General features: G+C 63.0%; 1 protein-coding gene and 1 long non-coding RNA gene across 2 annotated transcripts; one reads left to right on the top strand and one right to left on the bottom strand.

The window, feature by feature from the left end:
* Positions 1-2,383: 2,383 nt before the first annotated feature.
* Positions 2,384-15,402, bottom strand: FGFRL1 (fibroblast growth factor receptor like 1). Its single transcript, XM_047799543.1, has 7 exons — positions 15,299-15,402; positions 14,620-14,720; positions 5,813-6,085; positions 4,614-4,694; positions 4,214-4,498; positions 3,789-4,142; positions 2,384-3,688 (listed from the first exon to the last, which is right to left on the bottom strand). The coding sequence occupies exons 2-7, from the start codon at positions 14,702-14,704 to the stop codon at positions 3,231-3,233; spliced, it is 1,536 nt and encodes a 511-aa protein (XP_047655499.1). The 5' UTR covers positions 14,705-14,720; positions 15,299-15,402; the 3' UTR covers positions 2,384-3,230.
* LOC125138228 (uncharacterized) lies at positions 14,604-23,680 on the top strand. The gene is made up of 3 exons (XR_007137607.1): positions 14,604-14,737; positions 17,570-17,611; positions 22,685-23,680. It is a non-coding gene; the product is annotated as an uncharacterized LOC125138228 (long non-coding RNA).
* Positions 23,681-24,344: the final 664 nt, after the last annotated feature.

Raw genomic sequence — 24,344 nt, 5'->3', positions numbered from 1 at the left:
AAGTCCCTGTCCCCTTTCCCCTGCCCTACTCCTGTGCCTGTCCCCTGAGCTGGCCCCTGGACAAAGCTTGGATCTCCTGCCAGGCCCGCCCAACCCAAAGTCCCTGCACGGGGCTGGGGTGGTCCCCGTCCCCTCACTCTCAGCCTCTTGTCGCACCGCCCAGTCCCTGGAATCAGTCTCAGGCCTCCCCTCTGGGACAGCTGCACAAGACTCTTGGCCACCCCTTCGAAGCCAGGAGGGCTGGGCCGCAGGGGTGGGGGAGGAGGGAGCATCACACCCGAGGTGTCAGAGCCTGGGCTGCTCTTTCAAGTTCACCGGCTTCAAGGGAAGCAGCTTATCACTGGATCAGTGGAAAGATGCTGGCCTGGCCCTGGGGTTCCACCCTCCCGGCATCCCCACCGCCCCCAGCACCCAACACCCCCACCGTGTCATCAGCGTCCCTCCGAAATGGCTCTCAGAAGCCCCACCCAGCCTGGCCTGAGGGTCACTCTGAGGCCACAGCTGAATCTCCCTCTACCTCAAGACTGGGAGCCCCCAGGACAGGTTTCCCCAGCCCCCCCCCCACCAACAAGGAGCCCCGCAGAGCTGGGGACCAGAGGCATTTGTACTCCTGTTGAGGTCTGGGAGCTTTGGTGGCCACTCTTGGAGCCCAAAGACCCTCCCTCGGCCACACCCCCTCGAGCCCCACTGGCTCCGCCCCTGCAGCCCCGCGACCCCGCCCCTCGAGTGCGCATCCCTCTGCAAGAGACCAGGGAGCGCCCCGGGGGGTGGGGGAGAGGAAAGAGTCCGCGTCTGGCAGGGAGCCTAGGGCGAGTCTGGGCGGGGCGGGGGGGGGGGGGGTGCCTGCTGGGCACAGGGCCTGGTCCCTTGGTGAGCGGGAGCAGATGTGTCTCCCCGCCGACGTCCTGCCCAAGGCCAGTGCAGAGGCTCAGGCCTGCGAAGCCAGGGTGCAAGGCGCCCCTGAGAAGGAAATGGGGTCCTGTGGCCACATGGTTGCCCTCCCACCCCCCGCAGGAAGCTGAAAGTTGGGAGGGGTCAGGGCTGAGCCTCTGAGCTCCAGGGTGTGTGATCTAACACAGGCCGTGGGCTCCGAGGAGGCAGGACAGCCTGTGAGCACGGGTCTGTCTGGTCTTCCAGAGTCCCCTGTCCAGCCTGGCACCCAAACATGTCCACAGAATGACCCGCCCACCAGCACCCCTCTCTCCTGGAAGGGCACTGGGGGGTGGCCAGGACCACTGGTCTCCGGAGGGCCAGATCCCCCTCCCCGCTCCCTGCTGGGCTCAGGCTGAGGGCGCGGCCCTGGGGTGCAGGATCTCATCTCCCCGACTCCCCCGGGGCAGACGAAGGGGGCGGCGGTCTCCACGTGAGCCCAGGTGGACAGCATTGGAGCTCCGGCTAAGGCCTCGGGATCGGGAGCCCGAGTCGCCTCTGAGGGTCTGGGAGGGGCTCGCCTCTCTGGCCGCACCCCCAGGGAGGGGAGCGGACAGCTCGTGGCCCGTGGCCCAACGACGGCCCAAGGCCTGAGGTCTCCCACCGCCCACGGTCTCCCCTCTCTCTACCCCCCGCCCCCTCAGGCTGAAACCCAACCAGGCGTTGGCGGCAGCCTGTCCTGTCTGGGGCACATCTGCTCAGTCACCAGCTGGGGGTTGCCTGCCGTGTCCACTCTCGGTGGCCTCCATCACCTGGAAGCCGCTGGCCCTCCCCCAACCTCGGTCACCACCTATGCGGTTAGGACCCCACCCCAGTGGTCCTTCCCTTAGCACTAGCCCCAGCTTCCTCGGGGACAGGAGCGGGGTCCACTCTGGGAGGCCAGGGGGTGGGGGGACGTGGAGAAGGATAAGAGAGCCCGTCTCCCGGCGGAGAGACTGGGAACTCAGCCCCGGGAGGCTGGAGCAGAGGGAGGGGCTCAGCCCGCAGCTGGGAGGGCAGACTCGGCCCACACCTTGGGGGGCTCAGGGGGGGTAGGATCGTGGGGGTCCTGGCCTGTTCAGGCTGAGCCTGTGCTTGCTTCCTAAGCTCTGAGAACCAGCAGCAGCCGGGCCTCACCCCTCCTGCGAGCCTTCGTACGCCACTCAGGGCTTTGCTAAAATGGCACAAGCCCTCTTAGTGAGTTTTCTCAAGAGGCTCCAGAACTTCTGGGCCACAGGCAACCCAAGCCCTGCCTGCTGGCCGAGCGAGTCAGAGCCTCGGCGTCCCCATCTGGAGAGGGAGGCCACCCAGGCACCACCAGGGGGATGGTACGCAGCAGGCAGGGCGGGCCGGGCCAGGACAGAGAGGGGACACCCGCTGGGCGGGGGGGGGGGGCTCCTCTGCCCCCGGCTCCAGAGCCCAAGCCCGGCGTCGGGCGCATGTACAGAGAAGCCACATGGGAAGAAGCACCAGCTTAGACGAAAGGATGCACATTTTCTTGTTTAAGAAAATAAATTAAATATACGAAGCTTCAGCTCAAACTCTCTATAAAATTACAGAGGGCGGGGCCGCCACGGGCCATGGGTGATGGGTCCCGAGGTGGACTTCCAGCCTGGCCCCAAGGCGAGGTGGGCCCGAGGCCCCAGGGGAAGGCCAAGTCCCTGTGGCCCGGCCCTCCTTTCATCATCATTAATATTATTATCTTAATTTCTTAAATATAAATATCAAGGCCCCCTCTCTCAGGCAGGGGGGTGGGGGAGGGCCGGGTGGGACGGGAGCCACCCCCAGCGGCTCCGGCCTCTCAGGACAGGGCCTAGGACTGCTCCGCCAGACCCCCCCTGCCCAGGGTACTGGTGGACTCCTGGACACCCAGGACAGGTGGTGACAAAAATAGCCTGGGCAGGGACAGAGGCAGGCAGGCGTAGGGAAGGGGTCGGAGTTTTTTGGTTTGCAAAGCCAGGGTGCCTCTCAGATCTCCTGCCAGGAACCGGGTGGGGGGGGACCATGGCCTCAGTGAAATCCTTCTCATGGGGCCAAGGGGTTCCTTCATGAGCAAGCCCATTGCTACATGCGCACTGCAAAGTTACCATACGGACCTTCCCACGGGCTTCTTAGTCCGAGTGTGTGTGTGTGCATGTGTGTGTGTGTGTGTGTGTGAGAGAGACTGTGTGTGTGTTCAGAGGTATGTCATGCACGTATGTGTGTCCAGGTGTGTGTGTCTCACGCAGGGCGCCTCTCACCTGTGCTCCCGGCCTTCGGCCACCAGCCTGCCCTCCGCCTGCCGGGAGACCCCAGAGCTCTGGCTGGCAAGCTGGCGCCCTCTAGCACTGGTAGTGGACGTGCTGGTGGACCTTGCCCTCCACGTGTGAGTGTGTGTGTGAGTGCGTGTGCGTATGTGTGTGCGTGTCTGTGTAGAGTTTGGGGTAAAGCTTGGGGCCAGCGGCGGAGCCCGGGCCCAGCAGGTGCTGGGGGGGCGCCGGGGGCCCGAGGTCCTCACACAGCCCCACACCGGGGCCGGTGCCAAGGGCAGTGGGTGCAGGCAGGTCCTTGTCCCCGCCGCCGCCACCGCGGTCACGGTCGCGGGCCACCACAGGCGGGCGATGAACAGGCATGGGAGCGGCCGGTGCGGGTGCGCACGGCTTCTTCTTGGCCTGGCACAGCCACAGGAGCACGGTGCCCAGGATGAAGACGGCGCCGGCCGGGATGCCGATGACCACGGGCCAGGGCAGGCTAGTGCTCGAGGACGAGGGGGCCACCGGGGGCCCCGGAGGCTTTGGGTCTGAGGGAGAAACCAAGGGGGGGGGGCGGGAACGTCACGACGCGAGGGGCGGGGCCCGGGCGGGGTGGGGCGGGGCCGGGGCGGGGCGGGGCCCACGCACCTGGCAGCACGGTCAGGAAGGCGCTGCGGAAGCTGTAGCCCATGGTGTTGGCGCCCAGGCAGATGTACATGCCCGCGTCGTCCTGGCGGGCGCGCGTGATGAGCAGCTTGTTGAGGTAGGAGCCGTCGGGCCGCGACCACACGTCGCCCGTGGGCAGCACTACGAACTTCTGGCCGCCCACGTCGATGGTGGAGTTGTAGCGGCCCTCGGCACCGTACTCCACGCGCTTCAGCCACTGGATCACCGGCTTCACGTCGCTGCGCACTTTGCACTGGAAGGACGTTGTGCCTCCGAAGTCCACCGTCGTGTTCACGGGGTGCGTGCCCGTGAGAACAGGCTTCGAACGCGTCCGCTCTGCACAGGGACATGCATTGGGAACGGCCCCCAGGCACCAGCCTGCCCCCGCCCCTGTTCCCGGCACTCACGGATCACGTCCACCTTGTAGGTAGCGTTGATGGCACCGGCGCGGTTTGACACGCGGCACGTGTACTTGCCGCTGTCCTCAGGGCGCAGGTTCTTCAGGCTCAGGGTCCACTTCTTCTTCCGGTGCTCGCCAGCCTCTGGGCGCGTCAACGCCTGGTCATCCTTCATCCACATGATGTCAGGGCGTGGGTGCCCACTGGCCACGCACTTGAGTCGCACGGAACTGCCCACCGGCCGCGCAATCACCCGGCGCCTCATCTTGGAGGGCTGCGTGAAGCGGGGCCGCGCTGCGGGTGGGGGGGGGGGCACAGACATCAGCATAGCGGGTGGTGTGGGGAGGTGGCCCCCACCCGACTAGAGGAGGATGGTGACATCTGCCCCACCCCCCACCCCGGTGCTCACCCCACTGCTTGCTGGCTGGGTCTTCCTGGCCCCCAGAGGGGCCATCGAGCCCTGGGCTCTCCCTTCCTGGGCTGGTGTCATCTGCAGAGAGGAAGTGGCATGAGAGGGGCCTCAACAGCCCCCACAAGACCCCAGCGTGGTTCCCAGGCCCCAGCCTCAGGCCCAGCTGGGACAGCTCTAGAAAGGCCAGCAGGAGGCCGTGGGTACACACCCACATCTCCGAATCCCAGAGACAGCTGGACGAGAACCGCCCACCCAGCCCACTCCCTGGGTGCAGGTGACCCCGACAGGCGTGGGTGTTTGGAGATCTGGCTTCCCCACCCTGGCTCCGGGGGGTCTGCAGGGCCTGGGGGAGGTGGGGGGCAGGGCCCAGCCGGCAGCTGCAGTAACCCTAGCCCACATCAAGGGGCCGAGGGCTTGGTGAGCTGACATGGCTCACATACCGCCCGGTCATCCTCCCCTTTGAAAGGACCAGGGGGTGGGGCACCCACAGAATTCCCACTCCGCGTCCCAGAGAAAGCCCGTGGGGAATGCCCCCTCCCTGCGACAGCCGCCTCCTCCGCTGGCCCAGGACTAAGGCCAGGCTCTCAGACCCCACCCGGAACCCAGTGGTGGAGGGCATGGGTCAGGCTCCTCCTTTGTGTTGCCAGGGAGCCTGCCTCGAGGGACCCACCCAGGAGTCCGTGGGGGAGGGTCAGGCGCCAGCGCCTGGTACCAGCAAGTGGAGGGTGTGTTGCTGGGGGCGCCGCCCAGTCCCCAAGCCTGGGCCCCAGAGCCAGAGAACAGAAGGCCCTGCCTCCCGGCGGCCCCTCTGAACTCCGAAACCTGAGCCTCAAAGTCATGGCCGACGCCAAGGCTGCTGGCGCGCCTGGCCCGCCAGTCTGCCCTTCCATGGGACCACCACCTGGGGCACCCCCGTGCCCACTCCCACGGCCCCCCCGGCCAGCCCCAGCTCCCAGGTCAGAACTTCTGGAGAGAAGAGGCTCAGAGGAAGAAGACCCCCGAGGTGGGGCCTGAGGAGGTGGGGCCCAGCTGGGCTCAGAGGCAGGGCGCAGGAAGGGTCTGGTCCTGGTGATGGGGCCAAGCTCAGGCGGGGTGGGGGTGGGGCGGGGTGGGGGCCACACAGGGACAGTCTGCTTCCTGGCCTGAGTGGATCAGGCACGCAGGCGAGACCCAGCCCTGGCACAGCTGGCACCGACCCATCACGATGAGGGTGTAGTTGACGCTGAGGCTGCCGAAGCCGTTGGTAGCCTTGCACACATAGGCGCCGGCGTCCTCTCGCTCCACCTCCTTCACCTTCAGCCCCTGGGGCAGCACGCGGAAGCGGCTCCAGCCGCCGTGGATCGTGCGGCCGTCCTTGGTCCACATGGTCAGGGGCGGTGGGTCCCCCTCCACCGGGCACTGCAGGCGAACCGTGCGGCCCAGCCGAGCCACCTGCCGTGGGACCACCTTGTCCGCCATCCTCGGGGGGCCTGCGGGAGAGTCAGAGGACTCAGGCAGGGAGGAGGGGACTGCCAGGGGGTCAGGGCCAAGGCAGGAGGGGCACTGGAAGCCGGGGGGAGGGACCGGCCCCACCCAGGACTCCACCCTGAGATGACGCCCTGCTCCCCCACCTGTGCTAGGCAGTCTTCGCCCAGGGCCCACTGGGTGCCCCACCAGAATCCCAATATAGTCGGCCGGCCAGAGAGGCTCACCCAGGTCCCATGTCCACAGGCAATCGAGGGCAGCCCCTCCCCGCCTCCCTGCAGGCAGCTGGTGGCCCACGTGTGCCTGTGCGCCTGTGTCCCTGTGTTTGCGGGCCCTGTCCGTGCCTGTCTGTGTGTGCGGATGGACTGCATCGAACCAGGTCTGCTGCCTGGACAAGGGCTTCCCTCCTGCCAGCCAGGCCACCCCAGGTTGGGGAGCAGGATCCCAGGCCCTGGGGTCAGAGGGCAAGCAGCTGGCACACCAGCCCGGGGCGAAGCCCAAGTCCTGGGCTGAGACCGTGGTGTCCTTCACCAGAGGGACGAAACCCACCCCCACCCCTCCCAACGCAGGTCGGGCCTCGTTTCCTCTGGGGTCAAGTGCAAGTGCGGTGGATGTGACCAGGCCTAGAGGACAGCGAGTGACCGGCCAGATGGAAGGACACTGCAGGTGTCAGAAAGAAATGGAGCTATCTCCTGGCTGGCCCTCGGCCTGCCTCATGGCTCTGGCTCTGAGCCCGGGCCAGTCTGCAGCTCCTGCACCACAGCGGGACCAGGAGGGCTGCGGGGCTCTTACGGTCAACCTGCCCACTACCTCCCAGGTCAGAAGAGGCGGCCACGGGCACCCCACTGCCCTTCCCAGGGCCTTGGCTGGACCTGGCTCCCATGACATCGCCCACTAGCCGCTGGAGGGGCATCCGGCCCTCACAGCAGCCCCTCCAGGCTGTGAGGGCCGCTGTCCCGCATCCCGGCTGCACTGCTCTGTAATGCTGTGTGGCTTCAGGCCTGAGGGTGGCATGTGTTTTTAATAACCAGCTGGTGTTTCTTCGACACGCAGTTGCCAGCTGCTTCTGCTGCCGCTTTGCAACCAGGGCCCAGAGTGCTCCTGTGGGTCCCCCAGAGATGAAGCAGCTCCCAGGGGCCCTCATAGAGTGGGGCATGTGTCCTCGTCGCCTCTGTCTGGGCGCAGGGGGTGGGAGTGCCCCCCCCCACTTGAGTGGAGGGAGCTGATAGCCCAGGGCTGGGCTCCTCTGGAGCCCCAGCTGGGGAGGGGGTTCTGAGTCTCCGATTCCAGCGGACTGGCCTGTGAGGACACAGAGACACTGGGTGCCATCCCTCCATGACGCCCCCGCACACATCCTGTTCCGCCCCCGCCCTGTAGCTCCTGGACAGTGAGCCGTGGGTGCCAGCCAGCCCCTCTTCCTGATTCCCCTGGAAGGGGAGCTGAGCGCCCCCCTCCCTAATCACTCAGTTGTCTGCAGGGACCCCCAGGCACCCACTCCGCAGTGACTAGCGAGCCTCCTGAGGCCTCCCAGGGTCCTAGCCTCATTCCCAGGCAGACCCTGTCCACCTGTCACGGCCTGAAATTCCACCATTCACAGGGGCCTCCCAGGCTGCAGCACAAAGAGGGCGCCCTCCCAGCCCAGCCGGGCCCCTGGGCCTCCAGAGCTGACACCTGGGCACAAAGCTCCACAGACACAGGCACAAGGTCCCCCGCGTGCACACAGGCACATGCAGCGGCTGGAACGCACGTGGGGAGAACGATGCCCGCGCCAGGACAGCGTCCCTCCCTGCTGGGCTTGCCTGTCCCAGCTGCATCCTGGGGCCACCACCGGGGCCCAACAGCCCCCAGCCCCTGAAGGGGCACGCCTCAGGGGCAGAGAAAGGACCAACTTGACCATGCCAGGGGGAGGGGGAGACCTTGAGGAGCGGGGCAGGGGGGCGGAGCAGCTACTGGGTGGCAGGGATACAGCCTTGGTCACTGCAAAGAGGGACAGAGCCACGTGACCGCCAGATGGGCCAGAAGAGTGGCCCCATGAGCCAGCCTTCGAGCAGAGAGGGGGACTGGCAGCACGGCCCGGCTGGAGCCGGCCTTATCCTAAAGCAAACAGCCCCCTCCCCTCTGCAGCCCCGCCTGGCCCGCCCCGCCCCCACCTGGGCTCTGCTGGACCCAGACGCCAGGCCAGATCCCTGCCCCCCAGCGCCATCTCTGTAGAGACCCCGGCAGGCTCACCAGCCGGAGGCCTGGCCCCCCAGACTCCTGGGAATTTCTGCCGCCAGCTCTACATCTAGCCTGGGAAACACAAGCCCCGTTGCTCCACCTGGACCGGGAGTCCCACCGGCCTCTCCGCCCGGAGGTGGGGGGAACTGAGGCCAGCGTGGAGACCCACAGGGCCCTGGAGGGTGGGCAGGGAGGGCCAGAGGGGTCCCCATCCTGGCCCAGGGGGAACCTTAGCCCCTTGCCCAGGAAGCCCCAACCTGCGCTCACCCGCAGCCACAGCCCTAGGAAGCCTGGGCACAGGCAGGATGCAGATGGCACACAGAAGGGGGCAGACATGGGGCAAGTCTCACCCCAAGGTGGCACCCCTTGTTCTCCTCCGCCCCTGCTGTGCAAACAGGGTCAAGAAGGGGTTGCAGGGAGAGGCCAGGGTGTAGCAACCTGGAGGGCCCCACAACCCCGGCCCCCCACCTCGAGATGGAGTCACACCCAGATCTGTCACCCCTGATGCTGCCCCCCAGACACACGCCTCACACAACCCACCTCTGAGCATCTGAGCACGGCGGCCCCGCGGGCCCCCAGCCCCTCCCCTGAGCGACCGGAGCTCCATTTGCCCAGGTTCAGTTAAACAAGACCCTGCAGTAACCCCAGCCGACGCCCTCCTGCCCTGGGGCCCAGGGAGCGCCGAGAGGAATGGAAAGGAGACCCCAGGGTGCAGCCCGCCCCACGCCCCTGCCTATGCCACCAGCAGCACTGTCTCCTGCAGTCTTCACAGGCCTGGGGGCCGCCCCCCTCCTCCCTCCATCCCCAGGAGCAGGCTGCTCTGCCCCGGCCGCCGCTGCATCTGGACCCGCTCCCTATCCTGCTCATGGTCGTCAGGGTCCTGGCCATGGGGGACATGGAAGGAACTGGTTTCTGCCTCTCCCCGCTGCCCAGGGCCTTTGGCTGCCCTTCAGGAGATGCTGGGCCAGACCCCACCCCTCCTCCAGGCCTGATGCGCCAGGGACCAGCAGAGACCAACGGAGGTACCCAGCAGTTTCGGGCCTCACCCCCTGAAGCCACAAACACAGGTAGGGGTGAGAGGACAGGGGCCACCAGGCCAGCCCATCAGGACTGCTGGCCCCGGCACGCCCTGCCGAGCCCTAGAAATCTCTGGCCTGGGTGGGCATCAGGCTGACCAGGCTGGGACTGGCCGGGGGGTGAGGGTGGCCAGCCAGGAGGCACAGTCCCGCTGGTCAGGATGAGCTCAGGAAGAAGCTCGGGTCGGCACCTCTGGGCCAGGGGGCACCCGAGAGTACCCCATGCTGAGGACCGGGTGCAGGCGGTGAGCTAGGAAGGCCCTGGGGCCGGTTTCCACCCCAGGATGCAAGGTCTTGGGGGAAGGGCAGGAGCACCCCACAAGGGGGCACAGGTGAGGACCACCACAGAGCCGCCGAGAGAGGGGCAGGCTCCGGGGTGCACACGTGCACACAGGCTTCTGGTCACCAGCCGGCCCAGGGCGGCCCCTGGGGGCTGGACCCACGGGACCTGCAGTGGAACTGGTAGGACCCGCAGGACAGGTGGTTGCCTCGGAAACCAGGCCATTCTGGGCGTGGCAAAGGGACAGCCTGACCCACCGAGCAAGCCGGCTGGGGCGTCCCCTCCAGCCAGTGCCCAGCCAGGCACCAGGGGAGCCGGCAGGCGTGGGGTCTCTGGGTCTCTTCTCTTTCTTGGAAGCCCCCAGATGGACCCTCAGTGGACCCCCAACTGCAGGGCCCCCGTCCCGATCACCTCCAGGGCACACACAGGGGCCCAGAGCATCACTCCGATGCTGCCACGTCACTGGGGTCCCCATGTGAACCGCCAAGAGGTGACAGTGACTGGGCAGCAGCACATACACCCACTGCCACAAACCCACCCAGGGGCTCAGCCGCACACCAGGTACGCCCTGTCCCCTGTCCCCTGTCCAGATCTCACTAGGTCCACCAGACTCAGGCTGACTCCCTGACCCCACGCACACCTGCCACCCACCCCCTACCTCACAAATGTCACTCGCAGAACTCTGTCCCTGGCAGGCCTGCCCAGAGGCACCCAACCTGCTCCCAGCTGTCCAAGAACCGAGATGGCCTTGGTCCACAGGGGCCTCCATCACATGCTGGCCCCGGACCTGGACGACAGGGTAACATGCCCGGGGCGCAGACCACCCAAAGGGCCCCGGCCCCCTGGGCCCCAATCCGGGTATCGGAGTCGCCTTAGAAGTGGGACAAGGACACTTCCTGAGCCTGGAGCCCCTTGGCATTTGAGCAGAACTGCAAGGGCTTCAGCAGCAAACTGCCCAAACCACCTGCCCCCGGCAGCCCCCCAGGCCAGAGGGCCCCTCCCTCCCACCTCCACCTGCCCTACCTGCTCCGCTCCCACCCTGGCCCACGGCCACTGCAACCGCCACAGCCGCTTCTCGGGGACAGGCCTGAGTCTACAAGGCCTGAACAAGCCAATGGCCCAGACTGGCCCCCCTCAAACCCCAGAGACCCCACAGTGGGCCACCCAGCCCTCAAGGGGCACACACTGTATCCTGCTGAGCTCCAGAGCCAGCCCCACCGTCCCACCAGAACCCAGGCAGGCAGATGGCAAACTCAGAGGACAGCCCCACAGCCACTGGCGGTGACCCTGGACAAGGACAGCTCACTCCACAGCCCTGGCCCTCCTGGGGCTCAGCACCACGGGAGCCTGAGGGGATCCCCTCCCCGCCCGCCACTCGACGGCACGCAGCTTGTGTAAATCTCCCACGAAATAAACTCCCCGGCAGGAAGAAAAGCAACTGTGTTTCCTGCCAAGATGGGAAGCCCTGGTTTCAGCAGCCCGAGGCTGGAGCAGCCCCCTGCTGCAGCTGCCGCCAGCGCCCTGGGGACAGCTCCCAGGACAGCGCCGCTCACCCCGCCGGTCCCCCCCCAGGGGGCCGGTCTGTACTGGATGAGGGGTCCACGCCACCACCCCCCCCGCCAGCCTCCAGGCCCTGCCCCCAGCCGCTCAGTTGGGGACACAGGGTGTGGACGGAGGCCAGAGGACGCCTCACTGAGGCAGGAAGGCTGTGGCCACAATGGCCCCAGGCCCTCGTCCCCACACGCCCCGCTGACCAGCCTCTCCCCCCCAGCAGGGCCCCTAGCCCAGCGACACGGGGGCACCCGTGTCCCCTGGATGTCCACCTCTGCCCGCACCATCGCCCCAGCTGGAGGCCTTCCTCTCCTCACCTCCCCTCAGGCCCGCCGGGGCCTGGCCCCGCGACCGTGTGCCTTTCTGCCCCCCCCAGCCTCCCGATGCCCCACACCGCGGGCCCCAGAACGGCAGCCCCTGCTCTCCGGGACCCAGAGAGAAGTCAGGCTGGAGAACCCAGTGACCACCAGCAGGAAGAGCAGGTGGTGGGCAGGGCAGGGTGGCAGCACTGGCTGGGGCGGCGGTGGGGCAGGGACAGGCCTGAGGGCGCCTCCCTCCCACGTGCTGTCGGCCCACTGGGGCGGGACCTGGACCTGCCGGGGCCGCGGCCACCAAGCGGGGCACAGAATGGGCCCGAGGAGGCCAGCACGCTGGCCGCAGCCCGCCTCCCGGCACCGCGGCCAGCGGCCGAGGGGCCGGGGCCATCCCAGGGCTGGGGCCGCCGCGGGGGGGGGGGGGGAGGCACCCTCCGCCTCGTTCGGCCGCGGTGCTGGGCGGGACCGGAGGCCCATTGATCCCGGCACAATGGAGCCGGGCCGGCGGAGCAGCGTTTCCAGGCCCAGCCAAAGGCGACTTTGTTCGGCTCCCTCCTCCCCCCAGAGGGGACAGTGATTTATTTTCCCTTCCAGGAGTGGGGCCCAAGACAAGACGTCAATGGGGCTGCTGGCCCACATCCCCACCTCGCGGTGCCTGGGCTGGGCTCCCACACGTCCACCTCGGCCCTGGCCACACACTGGCCAGTGCTGCCCGGAGGGGCCTGGAGGGGAGGAGGGGCCCCCGCAGCCTGGCCAGAGGCCGAGGACGGCCAGCGCACATGCCCCCAGCACGGAATCACACGCATCCCGGCGGAGCCTTCCCAACACAGCCCCGGGGCAGGCCAGCCCCGAGGCAGGCCGGCCGGCTGGAGGTGGGGCACCGGGCACACCGGCGGGTCCAGGGGACAGGGGACAGGGGAGGGGCCTTCAGGGCTGGCTGCTCAGAGACCATCCACTGCACTGTCCTCGGAAAAGTTCAAAGGCGGCACTTTGCAGAAAACCCGAAACGACTTCTTCCAGAATTGCTTGTAAAAGGTTTTTCATTCCGAACCTCTCAAGTTCCCACTGTGAGAAACAAAATGGAAATGAAGAAAGCCAAATCCTATCTTTTTTCAAATTTGGAAGAAAAAAAAAACCAGTTAAGACAAACCTACCAAGATTGCGAAACTTTGGGAAAAGGGGAACTTTAAAAATACGACTCGAGTGTAGAAATATACCAATTCCAGAAAGCGTGACACTGCGGGCAAAACGGCCTTCTGGCTTTCAAAACCCATGCAAACTCTCTCCTTGCTGGTCTGCCGGCCTAAAGAAGGGCCACACTCACCCTCTCCCCCCCCCGCCAAGCGGGAGCCGAGTGGGAATCGCCTGAAACAACGCTGCCCCTGAGGCCAGGCCTGGAGGAGAAGCCAGGAGAATTCCGGAAGAGCCCCCCACCCCCCACCAGCAACCAGAGAGGTCGTCGGCCTTGGAAAGCGGCTCCCACCTCCTTTGGGCCGCCAGGGCCTCCCCACGCAGCCCAAGGCCTCAGCCAAGGGGTACAGAGCAGAGTGTGGCCCCTCTGGGCCCCTCCGTGCCAAAGCAGACCCTACCGCCCACAGCCACCACTGCCCACCGCCAGCCACCACTCCACCTCAGGCTCCAGCCAATACCAGGCCAGGCCAGTGGCCTCCAGAGCCTCTCTGGCCAAGAGGCCAGAGGACAGGCAGGGGCGGGGACGGGGAGTCCAAGCAGATAAAAGAGGAATCAGAGTCCAGGCCGCTGGCAACAGGGTGGGTGGGGGATGGGGGTATTTGCTGGGCATGACCTGAGTGTCCGAAGTTCCCTGGATGCTGCCCGTCCTGGCCACGCCTGGGCAGCCCCCACCCTCAAGCCAGCCGGCCAGTCCCCGGCGGGGCAGACATGGGGGGGTGGGTACCTGGGCCACCGCCCGCCACCCCACACCCGAATGTGGCCATATAAGGCCGGGTTGGGCTCAGTGCGCCCGCTGGGCGGCGGGGGCGGGCGCAGAGCCTCAGAGCACTGGTGGACAGGGCCAGGACAATCCTGAGTGGCCAACACATCCGAAGGGCCGGCCCGGCCGCAGGTCCCGCCTGGCTGAGGGCGGCCAGCACCGAACATGGCGGTGGGATCCGCGGGCACGCATCGCCCCAGCCCATCTGCAGAGGCCGGCCCTTGCTGGGGCCGGTGCAGGCGCCAGGGCCTCCCTTGCACTGTGGGTGTGTGAGCCCACGTCCAGGTCCTGCTGTGGCACACGCAAAAAGAAACAACGCAGCTTCAAGTAGGTGGTCTCAGGGTCTGCCTTAAGACAGGCCTCCAGCCCTACGCCATATGCTGCGAACTCGGCCCCCCGAGTCCCACCCTGTCCCTTCCTGGAGACAGGTAGGCCTAGGGCCCAGGGCTGGTTTATGAGTCCCAGATGCCAAGAATGTCCCCACTGTCCCACACCCAACCCTTACCACTATGGGGGTCTCCACAGGTTCCCAGGGGCCTAATTGGGTCGACAGTGGCCCAGCAGCCCATCCCCCAAGAATCCACCATAAGCAGCTGCCCTCAGCTGCAGGGGGGTGTGTGTGTGTATGTGTGTGTCCTGAGGGGAACTGGGGCCAGAGCCCACCCTGCCAGCAAGAAAGGGGCCCCACAGACAAGCTGAGAGTCAGAGGGAACCCGTGGGTGAGCTGGGGGTACCTCGTGGGTGACATGAGGATACTCTATAGGTGAGGGGGGCCCATGGGTGAGCTGCGGTGCCCCACAGGTGAGCCAGGGCGCCACAATAGGAGAGGCAGGCCCAGAGGTAAGCTGGAGTGCCCCATGGGTGAGTGGGGGGCCGCATCAGTGAACTAGAGAGCCCTGCGGGTGAGGGGTGCCCCATGGGTGAATTGGGGTGCCTCGAAAGTGAGGGGTGACCTGCGGGTAGACGGGGGTGGTGGGGGGCCGCGTGGGTGAGCTAGGGCGCCCCGTGGGTGAGGGGTCGGTCAGAAGGAGCCAACAGGGGCGGGGCGCAGGCACGCGCGCCAGGCGGGCACTGGGGCAGGGTTCAGGGCCGGAGGGAAAGGGGCGGCGCTGGCGGAGGCCGGGGCGCCGGGCTGGGCGCCAGCACTCACCTCGGGCGGCGGCGGCCGGCGGGAGGGCCCCCAGCAGCAGCAGCGGCGGCAGCAGCAGCAGCACCAACACCGGGCTCGGCGTCATCTCGGCCAGCGCGGACCTGGGAGGTATTCAAAGGTCGGTCAGTGGCGCAGGAGTGGGGATCGCCACCTCCCCCAGACTAGGGCCCAGGAGCTGCCAGCACCCCAGCCCTGGGCCGCGGGGATCGGGGTGCGGGCCGCCCCGCCTTCCCTGCCGCGCTCCGGGCGAAGGAAGCGGCGGCGGGGGAACCGTGGGTATCAAAGGCAGACAAAGGGTTTACACTAATTACCGACCTCCCCCGCCCCCCCCCCCAAACACCGTCTGGATTCCTGGCGCTTGTAACTTGGGCCCTGCCCTCGGGACACACAACACCGGCGGCCCCGAAGATAATCGCCTGCGCCATTAGCGGACAAATTTGCGCTGGGGGGGCCCACGTGGGGTGCAGGGCGGGGGCGGGGCGCAGGCAGGACCTCGGGCCCGGCTGGAGCGACGGCGGCGCGTGCCGGTGCAGGCAGCAAACCCCCCCACCCCCGACCGCAGAGCTGGGACCGGGACGCTCTCGGCCCCCGCCCCCGCCCCCGGCCCCAGCCCCTGGCTCTCTCGAATCGTTCCTCCCACTCTGCCCCAGGGATCGCGGGCGCGCTCAGAGGGGCTCACCTCGGCAGGGCTCGCGGGCGGCGAGGCTCAGGGCCGGGCCCGCGGGGCGCGCTGCACGGACATCGCCGCCCCGGGCGCCGCACCCCGCCGCCCCGCGCCCCCGGGCCCGGCCTCGGGACGGGGCGGCGCTACCTGGGCGCAGGCGGCTCGGGCCCGGGCCGGGGCGGGGGCCAGGGCCGGGGCGGGGGTCGGGGGCGGGGCGGACGGCGGGGTGGGTCCTGGGGCCGGGGCCGGGGTCCCGGGGCGGCGGGGCGAGGGGCCCGGGGCGCCGCGCCGCGAGGCGTCCTTCCCTGCGGGGCTTTGTCAACTCTCCCGGAGCGAGCGCCGAGCCCGCCGCGCGCCCCGCCCCGACACAACTTCCCGCCAATCGACACGCCGTGGGCGCCCCGCCCCGCCCCTCTTCCCGCCCCTAGCCCCTCCCCGAGCCCAAACTTTCCTCCAATCCCTGCGCGCGCCCGCCCCGCCCGCCTGGCTCCCGGCCTTAACCCTCTCGGTGCAGGCGGCCAGCGGGCGGGGCGGCTCCCCGGGGTGCGGCTCCGCCCCCGCCCCGCCCCGCCCGGCTCCCGGCCCAGCCACGCCCCTGCGCAGCCCGTCACGCCCCAGGCCGGACCCGGGCCCCGCCTCCACTAGGTTCCCACCCGTCCCCGCCCAATACGCCCCGCCCCCTCACTGCCTACCGCCCTGCCCTGGCCCAGCCCCGCCTCGCGCACCTCCAGATCCCGCAACACCTGCCTCACACCTGCACCCGTTCGCGCCCGCGTCAGAGCCCTCAAGCTCAGGCCACGAAACCCCCCCCGCACCTCCGAAGCTGGCTCTGATCGAGCCCCGGCTGTGCGGTCAGGGCCCTGAGGTCTGAGCCCCGGGTTGTCGTGTGGGAGCAGAGGGGAGATCTAAGATGCCTCTGCTCCGGCCCCAAGTGACTCCAGGGAAGGCTAGTCTTGGGTGGTGTGAGGCACAGAGGTCCTGCCCCGACGCCCTGGCTTAGCTGATCCCCTTGACCACGAGCGGGTACGTTCCCTCCGCTCATCCCACCAGACGGCAATGGCAACCCAAAGACATTAATACCCGTTAAAGATAGAGAAGACCCGGAGTTCCCCTCCTAGCTCAGCGGTTAATGAACCCGACTGGCATCCGTGAGGACTCCGGTTCGACCCCTGGCCTTGCTCAGTGGGATTAAAGGGTCCAGCATCGCCGTGACCTATGGTGTAGGTCGCAGACGTGGCTCGGAGCTGGCGTTGCTGTAGCTGTGGTGTAGGCCCGCGGCTAGAGCTCAGATGAAACCCCTATATGATGCAGGTGCGGCCCTCAGAAGACCAAAAAAAAAAAAAAAATAGAGAAGGCCGCATACACTGCCATCTTTTATCCTCACAGCCAGGTAGGTGTCTTGCTGTTGCTTGTGCAGATGAAATGCAGGCACAGAGGAGGCAGGCAATTTACCCAGGATTTCCCAGCCAGCACTTGGCATGTCTAGGGTTGGAGCCACTGCACTGCAGAGTCCAGCACTCCTGTGGATCTTTCTCCACACTGCCCTTTCCTTTCGTTTGTTCGTTTGTTTGTTTGTTTGTTTGTTTTTGTCTGAGGCATGTGGAGGTTTCCAGGCTAGGGGTCTGGAACTCCGCCCTTTCCTTTCTTTCTCAGCAACGCGCACACACTGGCTCCCACTCCGCCCCTTCTTCCATTCCTCAGGGTGTCTCCGACCCCCCCGCACTCCCATCCTCTCTAGGCTGAATGGGTGGGCCAGGCTCCGCCCCCTCCCCAGCTTCCCCTTCACTGTCAATTGGCTGGAAGTGAGGCTCATCGTTTTATTTTATTTTTTTGCTTTTTAGGGTCCTACCTGTGGCACATGGAGGTCCTACCTGTGGCACATGGAGGCTAGGGGCCTAATCGGAGCTACAGCTGCCGGCCTACACCACAGCCCCAGAAATGCAGGGTCTGAGCTGCATCGGCGACATACACCACAGCTCATGGTAATGCAGGATCTTTAACCCACTGGGCAAGGCCAGGGATCGAACCCGCAGCCTCATGATTCCTCGTCAGATTCATTTCCGCTGCGCCACAATAGGAACTCTGAGGCTCATCATTTTAAAACACATCACCGACTTCTGCCTCTCTAGGGCCCTCAACCCCAAACCCGCCACCCCTGAGGCCCTGGACGCTTGGGTTTTGTCTATCTCTCACCGCCCCCCCCCCAGCTCTGACCCTCACCCCATGCAGCACTCCCTCCATCTCCACTGGACCTTTGCCCATGCTGTTCCCTTCCTCTCTTCTCAGGAGCTTCCTCTTCCAGGAACCCTTCCAGGAAAACTGGAACAGGTCAGTATGCCCAGGGCAGAGGAGAGCTGGGTCAGGGATTGCCAGCCATCAGGGTCTGGGGCCCATCGAGACCCAGGCTGCCCACCCCTCCCAAGCCAGCGAGAAGGCGCATTCCCAAACCCTGACTTTGGACGGTGTGGGCACCTGTCAGGTGGGTGGTGGTGATTCCCCCCCCCCCGCCCCGCCAACGTTCCTACACGTTGGGTGAAGGGCCAGCCACAGACCTGGGGAGCCCTTCTGCACTTGGGAGGCCCCGCAGAGAGAAGGGAGTCAGGAAGGCCAGTTCAGCAACCCCCTGAGGCAGGTCCAGCTGGCAGCAGCGTCGCGGGCAGGTGCAAAATGGGCAGGTGGGTGGAGAGCGCGGGGCTCGTGCGAAGGCCGCCACAGACATCGAGGGCAGGTTTGTGAGGCGACGGCCAGAGCAGGAAGAGCTCCGACAGGTGGAAGGCGGCCAGGGGCAGGTGTGTGAAGAGGCGGCTCTGAAGTGGAGGAGGTCAAAATGGGAAGTGGGCCAGTGCTGGGACCGGAGCTAAGATGGACGGTGGGGAGGGGCCGCGGCCAGGTGAGCGGCCCCAGGTGAGGTGGCAGGCCAGGCAGGGGGGCCAGGGGGCCTGGCCCACAGGGTAGGTGTGTGCGCTGAAGGGGCTCTCCTCCCCGGGCAGGGACGCGCTGCCCCCTGGTGGAGGCTCACGGAGTGGCGGCCCCTCCTCCGCACAGGCCGGGGCCTGAGCTCAGCACCAAGGCCGCTTCCTCCGCGAAGCCCTCCAACCAGCCGGCTACCACTTCCCCTTTGTGACAGTGGGCCTGCAATATGGAACCAGTGCAAATACTGCCCGTTTGAAATGAGACTTGGGCCATCGCTCCCATCTGCAACTCCGTCCCACAGAATTATCACGGGGGTTGCAAGGGTTTCTGTCTCCCGCCTGCTCCATACAGTGAGCCCAAGAATGGTTCCTCGGCTCTTGGCACCATCGTCATTCAACCACGACATGCTGAACCCTGGCTCTGTGGCAGGCCGTGGGAGAAGCTGGACACAAGAGGTTCGAAAAGTAGGCGTGTCCCCAGCCTCGCCTTCAAGGGAGCGTGGGACCGAGAGAAACGGCGCTGATGATGGAAAGGGCTTGCCGGGGAATTGAAGCCAACAGCCAATGTACAGCCTTCTGTTTCTGTTCCAGATGAAGTAACAGGAACCAGAGTTTCATGCTTTCTGCATGTGTTAAAAAAAAAAAAATCCCCCCCAAATTGGAGACAAATATATGTGAAAAACTGGGTATCATGAAACAGGAGACAGTGATCCTTGCCAGACAGGAAACAAAGGGAGCCTTACGGTTGTCCCTGCCTGGACTGCAAAGCGTTTCCAGGGCACAGCGCAGGGAGTGGGGACCCAGGCAGAGCCCAGCAGGAAGGGATTGCTGGGGGTGGGGGGCAGCCGGAGTTCACAGGGCAGAGTCCTAGAGGAGAGAGAGCTGTCCAGGGAGGTGGCCCCAGAGCCAGAGAGGGTCACCCTCAAGGCTTCGGCTGAGTACAGATCGGTCCAGAGTGAAAAGGAACCACTGGAGGCTGAGGAAGAACCACCCAGAAGGATGGGAGCCCACAGAGCGGGAACAAAGCCTGCGTCCACACCAGAGCTGGGACGTGGGTTACAGTGGGAAGAAGGGTCTTGCCTCAGTGGAAGGAAAATCAGACTAAATGCATTTCTTTTCCTGCCCAGAAAAGCTTAAAACAAAACGTAAAGGATCACACGGTTTCCAGGTGACCTTCCCCAAACAAATGCAAGAATATTTGGAGTTCCCGTCGTGGCGCAGTGGTTAATGAATCCGACTAGGAACCGCGAGGTTGCAGGTTCGATCCCTGGCCTCGCTCAGTGGGTTAAGGATCCGGTGTTGCCATGAGCTGTGGTGTAGGTTGCAGACGCGGCTCGGATCCCGAGTTGCTGTGGCTCTGGTGTAGGCCGGCGGCTGCAGCTCTGATTAGACCTCTAGCCTGGGAACCTCCATATGCCGCGGGAGCAGCCCCAGAAATGGCAAAAAGACCCCCCAAAAAAGGAATATTTATAAGAACACAAAGTCTCCAGCCTCCAGCAAGGTAGAGTACACAACGCAAACACAAGCAAGCACGAAGTATTAGGCCTGGAAAGAAGCAGGGGTTACAACTGATACTGAGGGGGAGAGATAATCAAAAAGAAGCCCCAAATGACAGAAGCGATAGACGGAGCCGACAGGAACAGCACGCACATGCGACTCTGTTTCCCGTGAAGAGGGAAAGCTGAGCCCGTCAAGTCGAGACGTGGAAGACGTTTCCAAAGTCTCAACTTGGACCCCAGGGAGAATTACGATATCAGATAAAAGAACCCCGGTGGCTCAGGGGGTTAAGGATCCGGCATTGTCACTGCTCTGGCTCTGGTTGTTGCTGCGGCGAGGATTTGCTGCCTGGCCTGGGGACTCTCGCAGGATGTGGGTGTGACCCAAAAAAAAGAATACGTGAACAAAATCAGTAGAACACTGTGGGAGTTCCCTGGTGGATCAGCGGGTTAAGGACACAACACTAGCTCCTTGAGGATAAGGGCTCAATCCCTGGCATCACTCAGTGGGTTATGGATCCAGCGTGGCCGTGAGCTTTGGTGTAGGTCTCAGACACAGCTCGACTCTGGCGTTGCTGCGGTGCAGGCCAGCGGCTACAGCTCTGATTTGGTCCTTACTCTGGGAACTTCCATATTCTGCAGGTGTGGCCCTAAAAGGACCAAAAAAAAAAAAAAATGTAATAACCCAGGACATTCCCTTGTGACACAGTGGTTTAAAGATCTGGTGTTGACACAGCTGTGGCACAGGTCGCAACTGTGAGAAAAAAAAAAAAAGAAGTTGGGAATTCCTATCATGGCTCAGCAGGTTCAGGATCCCAAGGATGCAGGTTTGATCCCTGGCCTTGCTCAGTAGGTTAAGAATCTGGCATTGCCGCAAGCTGCAGTGTAGGCTGCAGAGGCAGCTCAGATCCGGTGTGGCCGTGGCTGTGGCAGAGGCTGCTGGTCCGCTTCAACCCTGAGCCCCAGGAATTTCCGTGTGCACGGGTGTGACCGTAAAGAGGAAAAAAAAAGCTAATAATCCAAAGGAAAACAGAAAAAAAGGAGAAAAGTACAGATGAAACAAATAAAAGATAACTAGTGAGATGCTAGATTTAAACCCAACTATGTTAATAATTACATTAAATGTAAATGATCAAAACATCCCAAGTAAAAGGCAGAGGTTATCAGAATGGGTAAAAAGAGCAAGATTCAACCACATGCTGCCCACACGGGCACACTCCAAATATGGACACAACTAGGTTAAGAGCAAAGGTGGGAGAAAATGAGTGGGCTGACACCAATCCACACAGCTCTGGAGTGTGTTCATCCCGGACAAAGTGGACTGGGAGCAAGAATGTGACCAGAGACAAACTGGATCATTTCCTAAGGACGGAAGTTCTAAGATCATCAGGCTGATGTAACCACCATAAAAGCGCGTGCGCTCGACAGCAGAGGCAAGAATGCGTGAAGCGAAAACTGATCAGGAGAAACGGGCAAGTCCCCAGTGGCACTCGGAGATTTTAACACTCTTCCCTCAATATTTGACTCAGCAAGTGGGAGAAAATCATGAGGGATACAGAAGATCTGAACAACGCTATTGCCCAGCCTGGCCTAATCGATATTGACAGAACAGCTAAATACTTCCTGAGCCACAGGTGGCAATATACGTAAAGTAATTCAAGCCATTCATATATATATATATACACACACACATTCTTTCTTTGTTTTTGATTTTTAGGGCCACTCCCACGGGGTCCCAGCTGTGGCTGCGACCTATACCACAGCTCGTGGCAACACCAGATCCTCAACCCGCTGAGCGAGACCAGGGATCAAACCCACATCCTTGTAGATGCTGGTCTGATTTGTTTCTGCGCTCCACAGTGGGAACTCCCTATACATTCTTTTTTTTCATATTATCCCCCACCATGTTCCATCACGAGTGATTAGATACAGTTCCCTGTGCTATAGAGCAGGAACTCATTGCTTATCCACTCCAAATGCACACACGGCACATGGAAGTTCCCAGGCTTGGGGTCGAGTCAGAACTGCAGCTGCTGGCCTAACACCACAGCCACAGCAACATGGGATCTGAGCCACGTCTGCAACCTCCACCACAGCTCATGATAATGCAGGATCCTTAACCCACTGACCGAGGCCAGGGTTCGAACCCAAGTCCTCATGGATACTAGCCTTGTTCATTACTGCTGAGCCACCACGGGAACTCCCTAAAATAATTCAAGTCATTCAAAGAGCATTGTTTGACCACACTGGAATGATATTAGAAATAGGAGTTCCCTGGTGGCTCAGTGGGCTGGGACGTGGCATTATCACTGCTATGCCGAGGATTCAGTCCCTAGCCAGGGAACTTCCTCCATGGGTGTGGCCAAAAAAAAGAACCCGATAACAGAAAATATCTGGAAAATCCTCAAATGTTTGCAAACAATTATCCACTTCCTAATTTCCCATGCGTTGAGGAAGAAACCACAAGGAAAATTAAAAATTATTTTAAACCGAAGGGAAATGAGCAGTCCGAAAGTTGTGGGCTGCAGTTCAGGGAGTAATTAGAAAATTACTGCTCTCAGTGCCTAATTCAAGAAGACAGGGCTCAGGGCAACGACCTGAGTTTCCACCCGAAGAACTAGAAACGTGAGTACAGAGGAACCCGAAGTAAGCAGAACAGGGCAGAGAGTCAGGATGAAACAGAGCACAAAAGAATAAATTTACTAAACCAAAAGCTGATGCTTTAAGGCCAATAAAATCCATCAATCTCTGAAATAAAAAAGACACAAAGTATCAAGATGAGGAACCAGAGGGGGTCACTACAGATTCTGTTCAGCCCAGAGAAGAATTGGCACGGCCGTAATAACTTTATGCCAGTACATGTGATACATTAGAGGAAACGGACAACTTCACAGAAAAACAAAAACCACCAAAGCTCACTCTGGAAGAAATAGAAAACCTGAATATATTTATTAAATCAAGTGAGTTCTTTTTTTTTTTTTTTGTCTTTTTAGGAAACTGCATGATTATCCCAGTAGACGCAGAACAAACACCAGACAGAATCCAACACCCAGCCCTGAGGTCTCAGCAAACTGGCCTAGACCAGAACTTCCCCAGCCTGACAGAAGCATCTACGAAAACGTGACAGCTGCCGTCACACGGCATCGCTGAAGACTCCCGCTCCCATCAGAGCCCGACCTGGGGTCTGCTCTCCCCGCAGCTCTGCGATGCCGCGCGGGACGGTCAAGCCACTTCACACTGAAATGAGGAAAATGGTCTTGGTTTGTAAATGATCCCCGATCATCTATGTGGACAATCGGACGGAATCTACAGAAAAAGCCACCCAAACGGAGCATCAGTGCACGTGGGAGGTGACACGGCACCGTCCGGCCTGAGAGGGTGCTGCCCGCCGCGCGCGCGCGCGCGAGGCAGGGCAAGGGTGTGACCCTTTTGCAAAACTCTTCAGCACGGTTTCAAAGAGCGAGGCACACCCCGAATTGAGGTGTGTGATCTCAAGTTGCACCCCGGTATTTACCCAACAGAAACGGAGGCACATGTCCTTGCAAAGATTTGTACACAGATGTTCACGGTGGCTTTATCTGCAAAAGCCCCAAACTGGGAACCCCCCAAACGTCCACCCACAAGCGATGGGCAGACGGCCTGTTCTAGGGCTGACCAGCCCGGAAAACCGTGAACTCCACACACACGCCACAGGCACCGTGCAGGGAGCCTCAAAGGAACGACGCTGGTGGGAGAGGAGTACATCTGTGCGATGGCATTTGTACAACATTCTAGAAAGGCCAGCGGATCGATGGTGGCAGAAGGGGGACCTGGGGCTGCCCGGGGTGGGGCTGGAAGGGGCATGAGACGATTTTGTGGCTGATGGAAATACTGCAGCTATAGTTTCATGGACAAACATGCCAAAACTTATCGAATCACATTTTAAACAGTGAGGTTTATTGTTATCAACTACGCTTCAATAAAAGTGTTATTGAGGAGTTCCCATCGTGGCGCAGTGGTTAACGAAGCCGACTAGGAACCAGGAGGTTGCGGGTTCCATCCCTGCCCTTGCTCAGTGGATTAACGATCCAGCGTTGCCGTGAGCTGCGGTGTAGGTTGCAGACGCGGCTCGGATCCCGCGTTGCTGTGGCTCTGGCGTAGGCCGGTGGCTGCAGCTCCGATTGGACCCCTAGCCTGGGAACCTCCATATGCCGCGGGAGCGGCCCAAGAAATGGCAAAAAGACCAAAAAAAAGTGTTATTGGAAAGAAAACACTAGGAGTTCCTCTCATGGCTCAGCAGGAATGAACCCAACTAGTATCCATGAGGATGCGGGTTCGATCCCTGGCCTCGATCAGTGGGTTAAGGATCCAGTGTCGCTGTGGCTGTGGTGTAGACCGACAGTTGCACCTCCAATTGGACCCCTAGCCTGGGAACTTCCCTATGCTGCAGGTACGGCCCTAACAATACCAAAAACAAAAACAAAACCAGCACAAGACCTGCTGGACAGATAGAGGCTCCAAGGGGGGCCGGGGGGCAGCTGGGCTAACAGGCACAGAGCAGAGCCCCTCCGGCAGGGCTGCCAGGTGAACACGAATGTCTGGACTGGGGTGGGAATCATTTTTTTAAATTACTTAATGAATTTTATTACATTTATAGGTGTCCAACAATCATCA

This window comes from Phacochoerus africanus, chromosome 10, assembly GCF_016906955.1.
Source record: "Phacochoerus africanus isolate WHEZ1 chromosome 10, ROS_Pafr_v1, whole genome shotgun sequence".
Lineage (NCBI taxonomy): Eukaryota > Metazoa > Chordata > Mammalia > Artiodactyla > Suidae > Phacochoerus > Phacochoerus africanus.
This window is presented reverse-complemented; position numbering and strand designations above follow the sequence as displayed.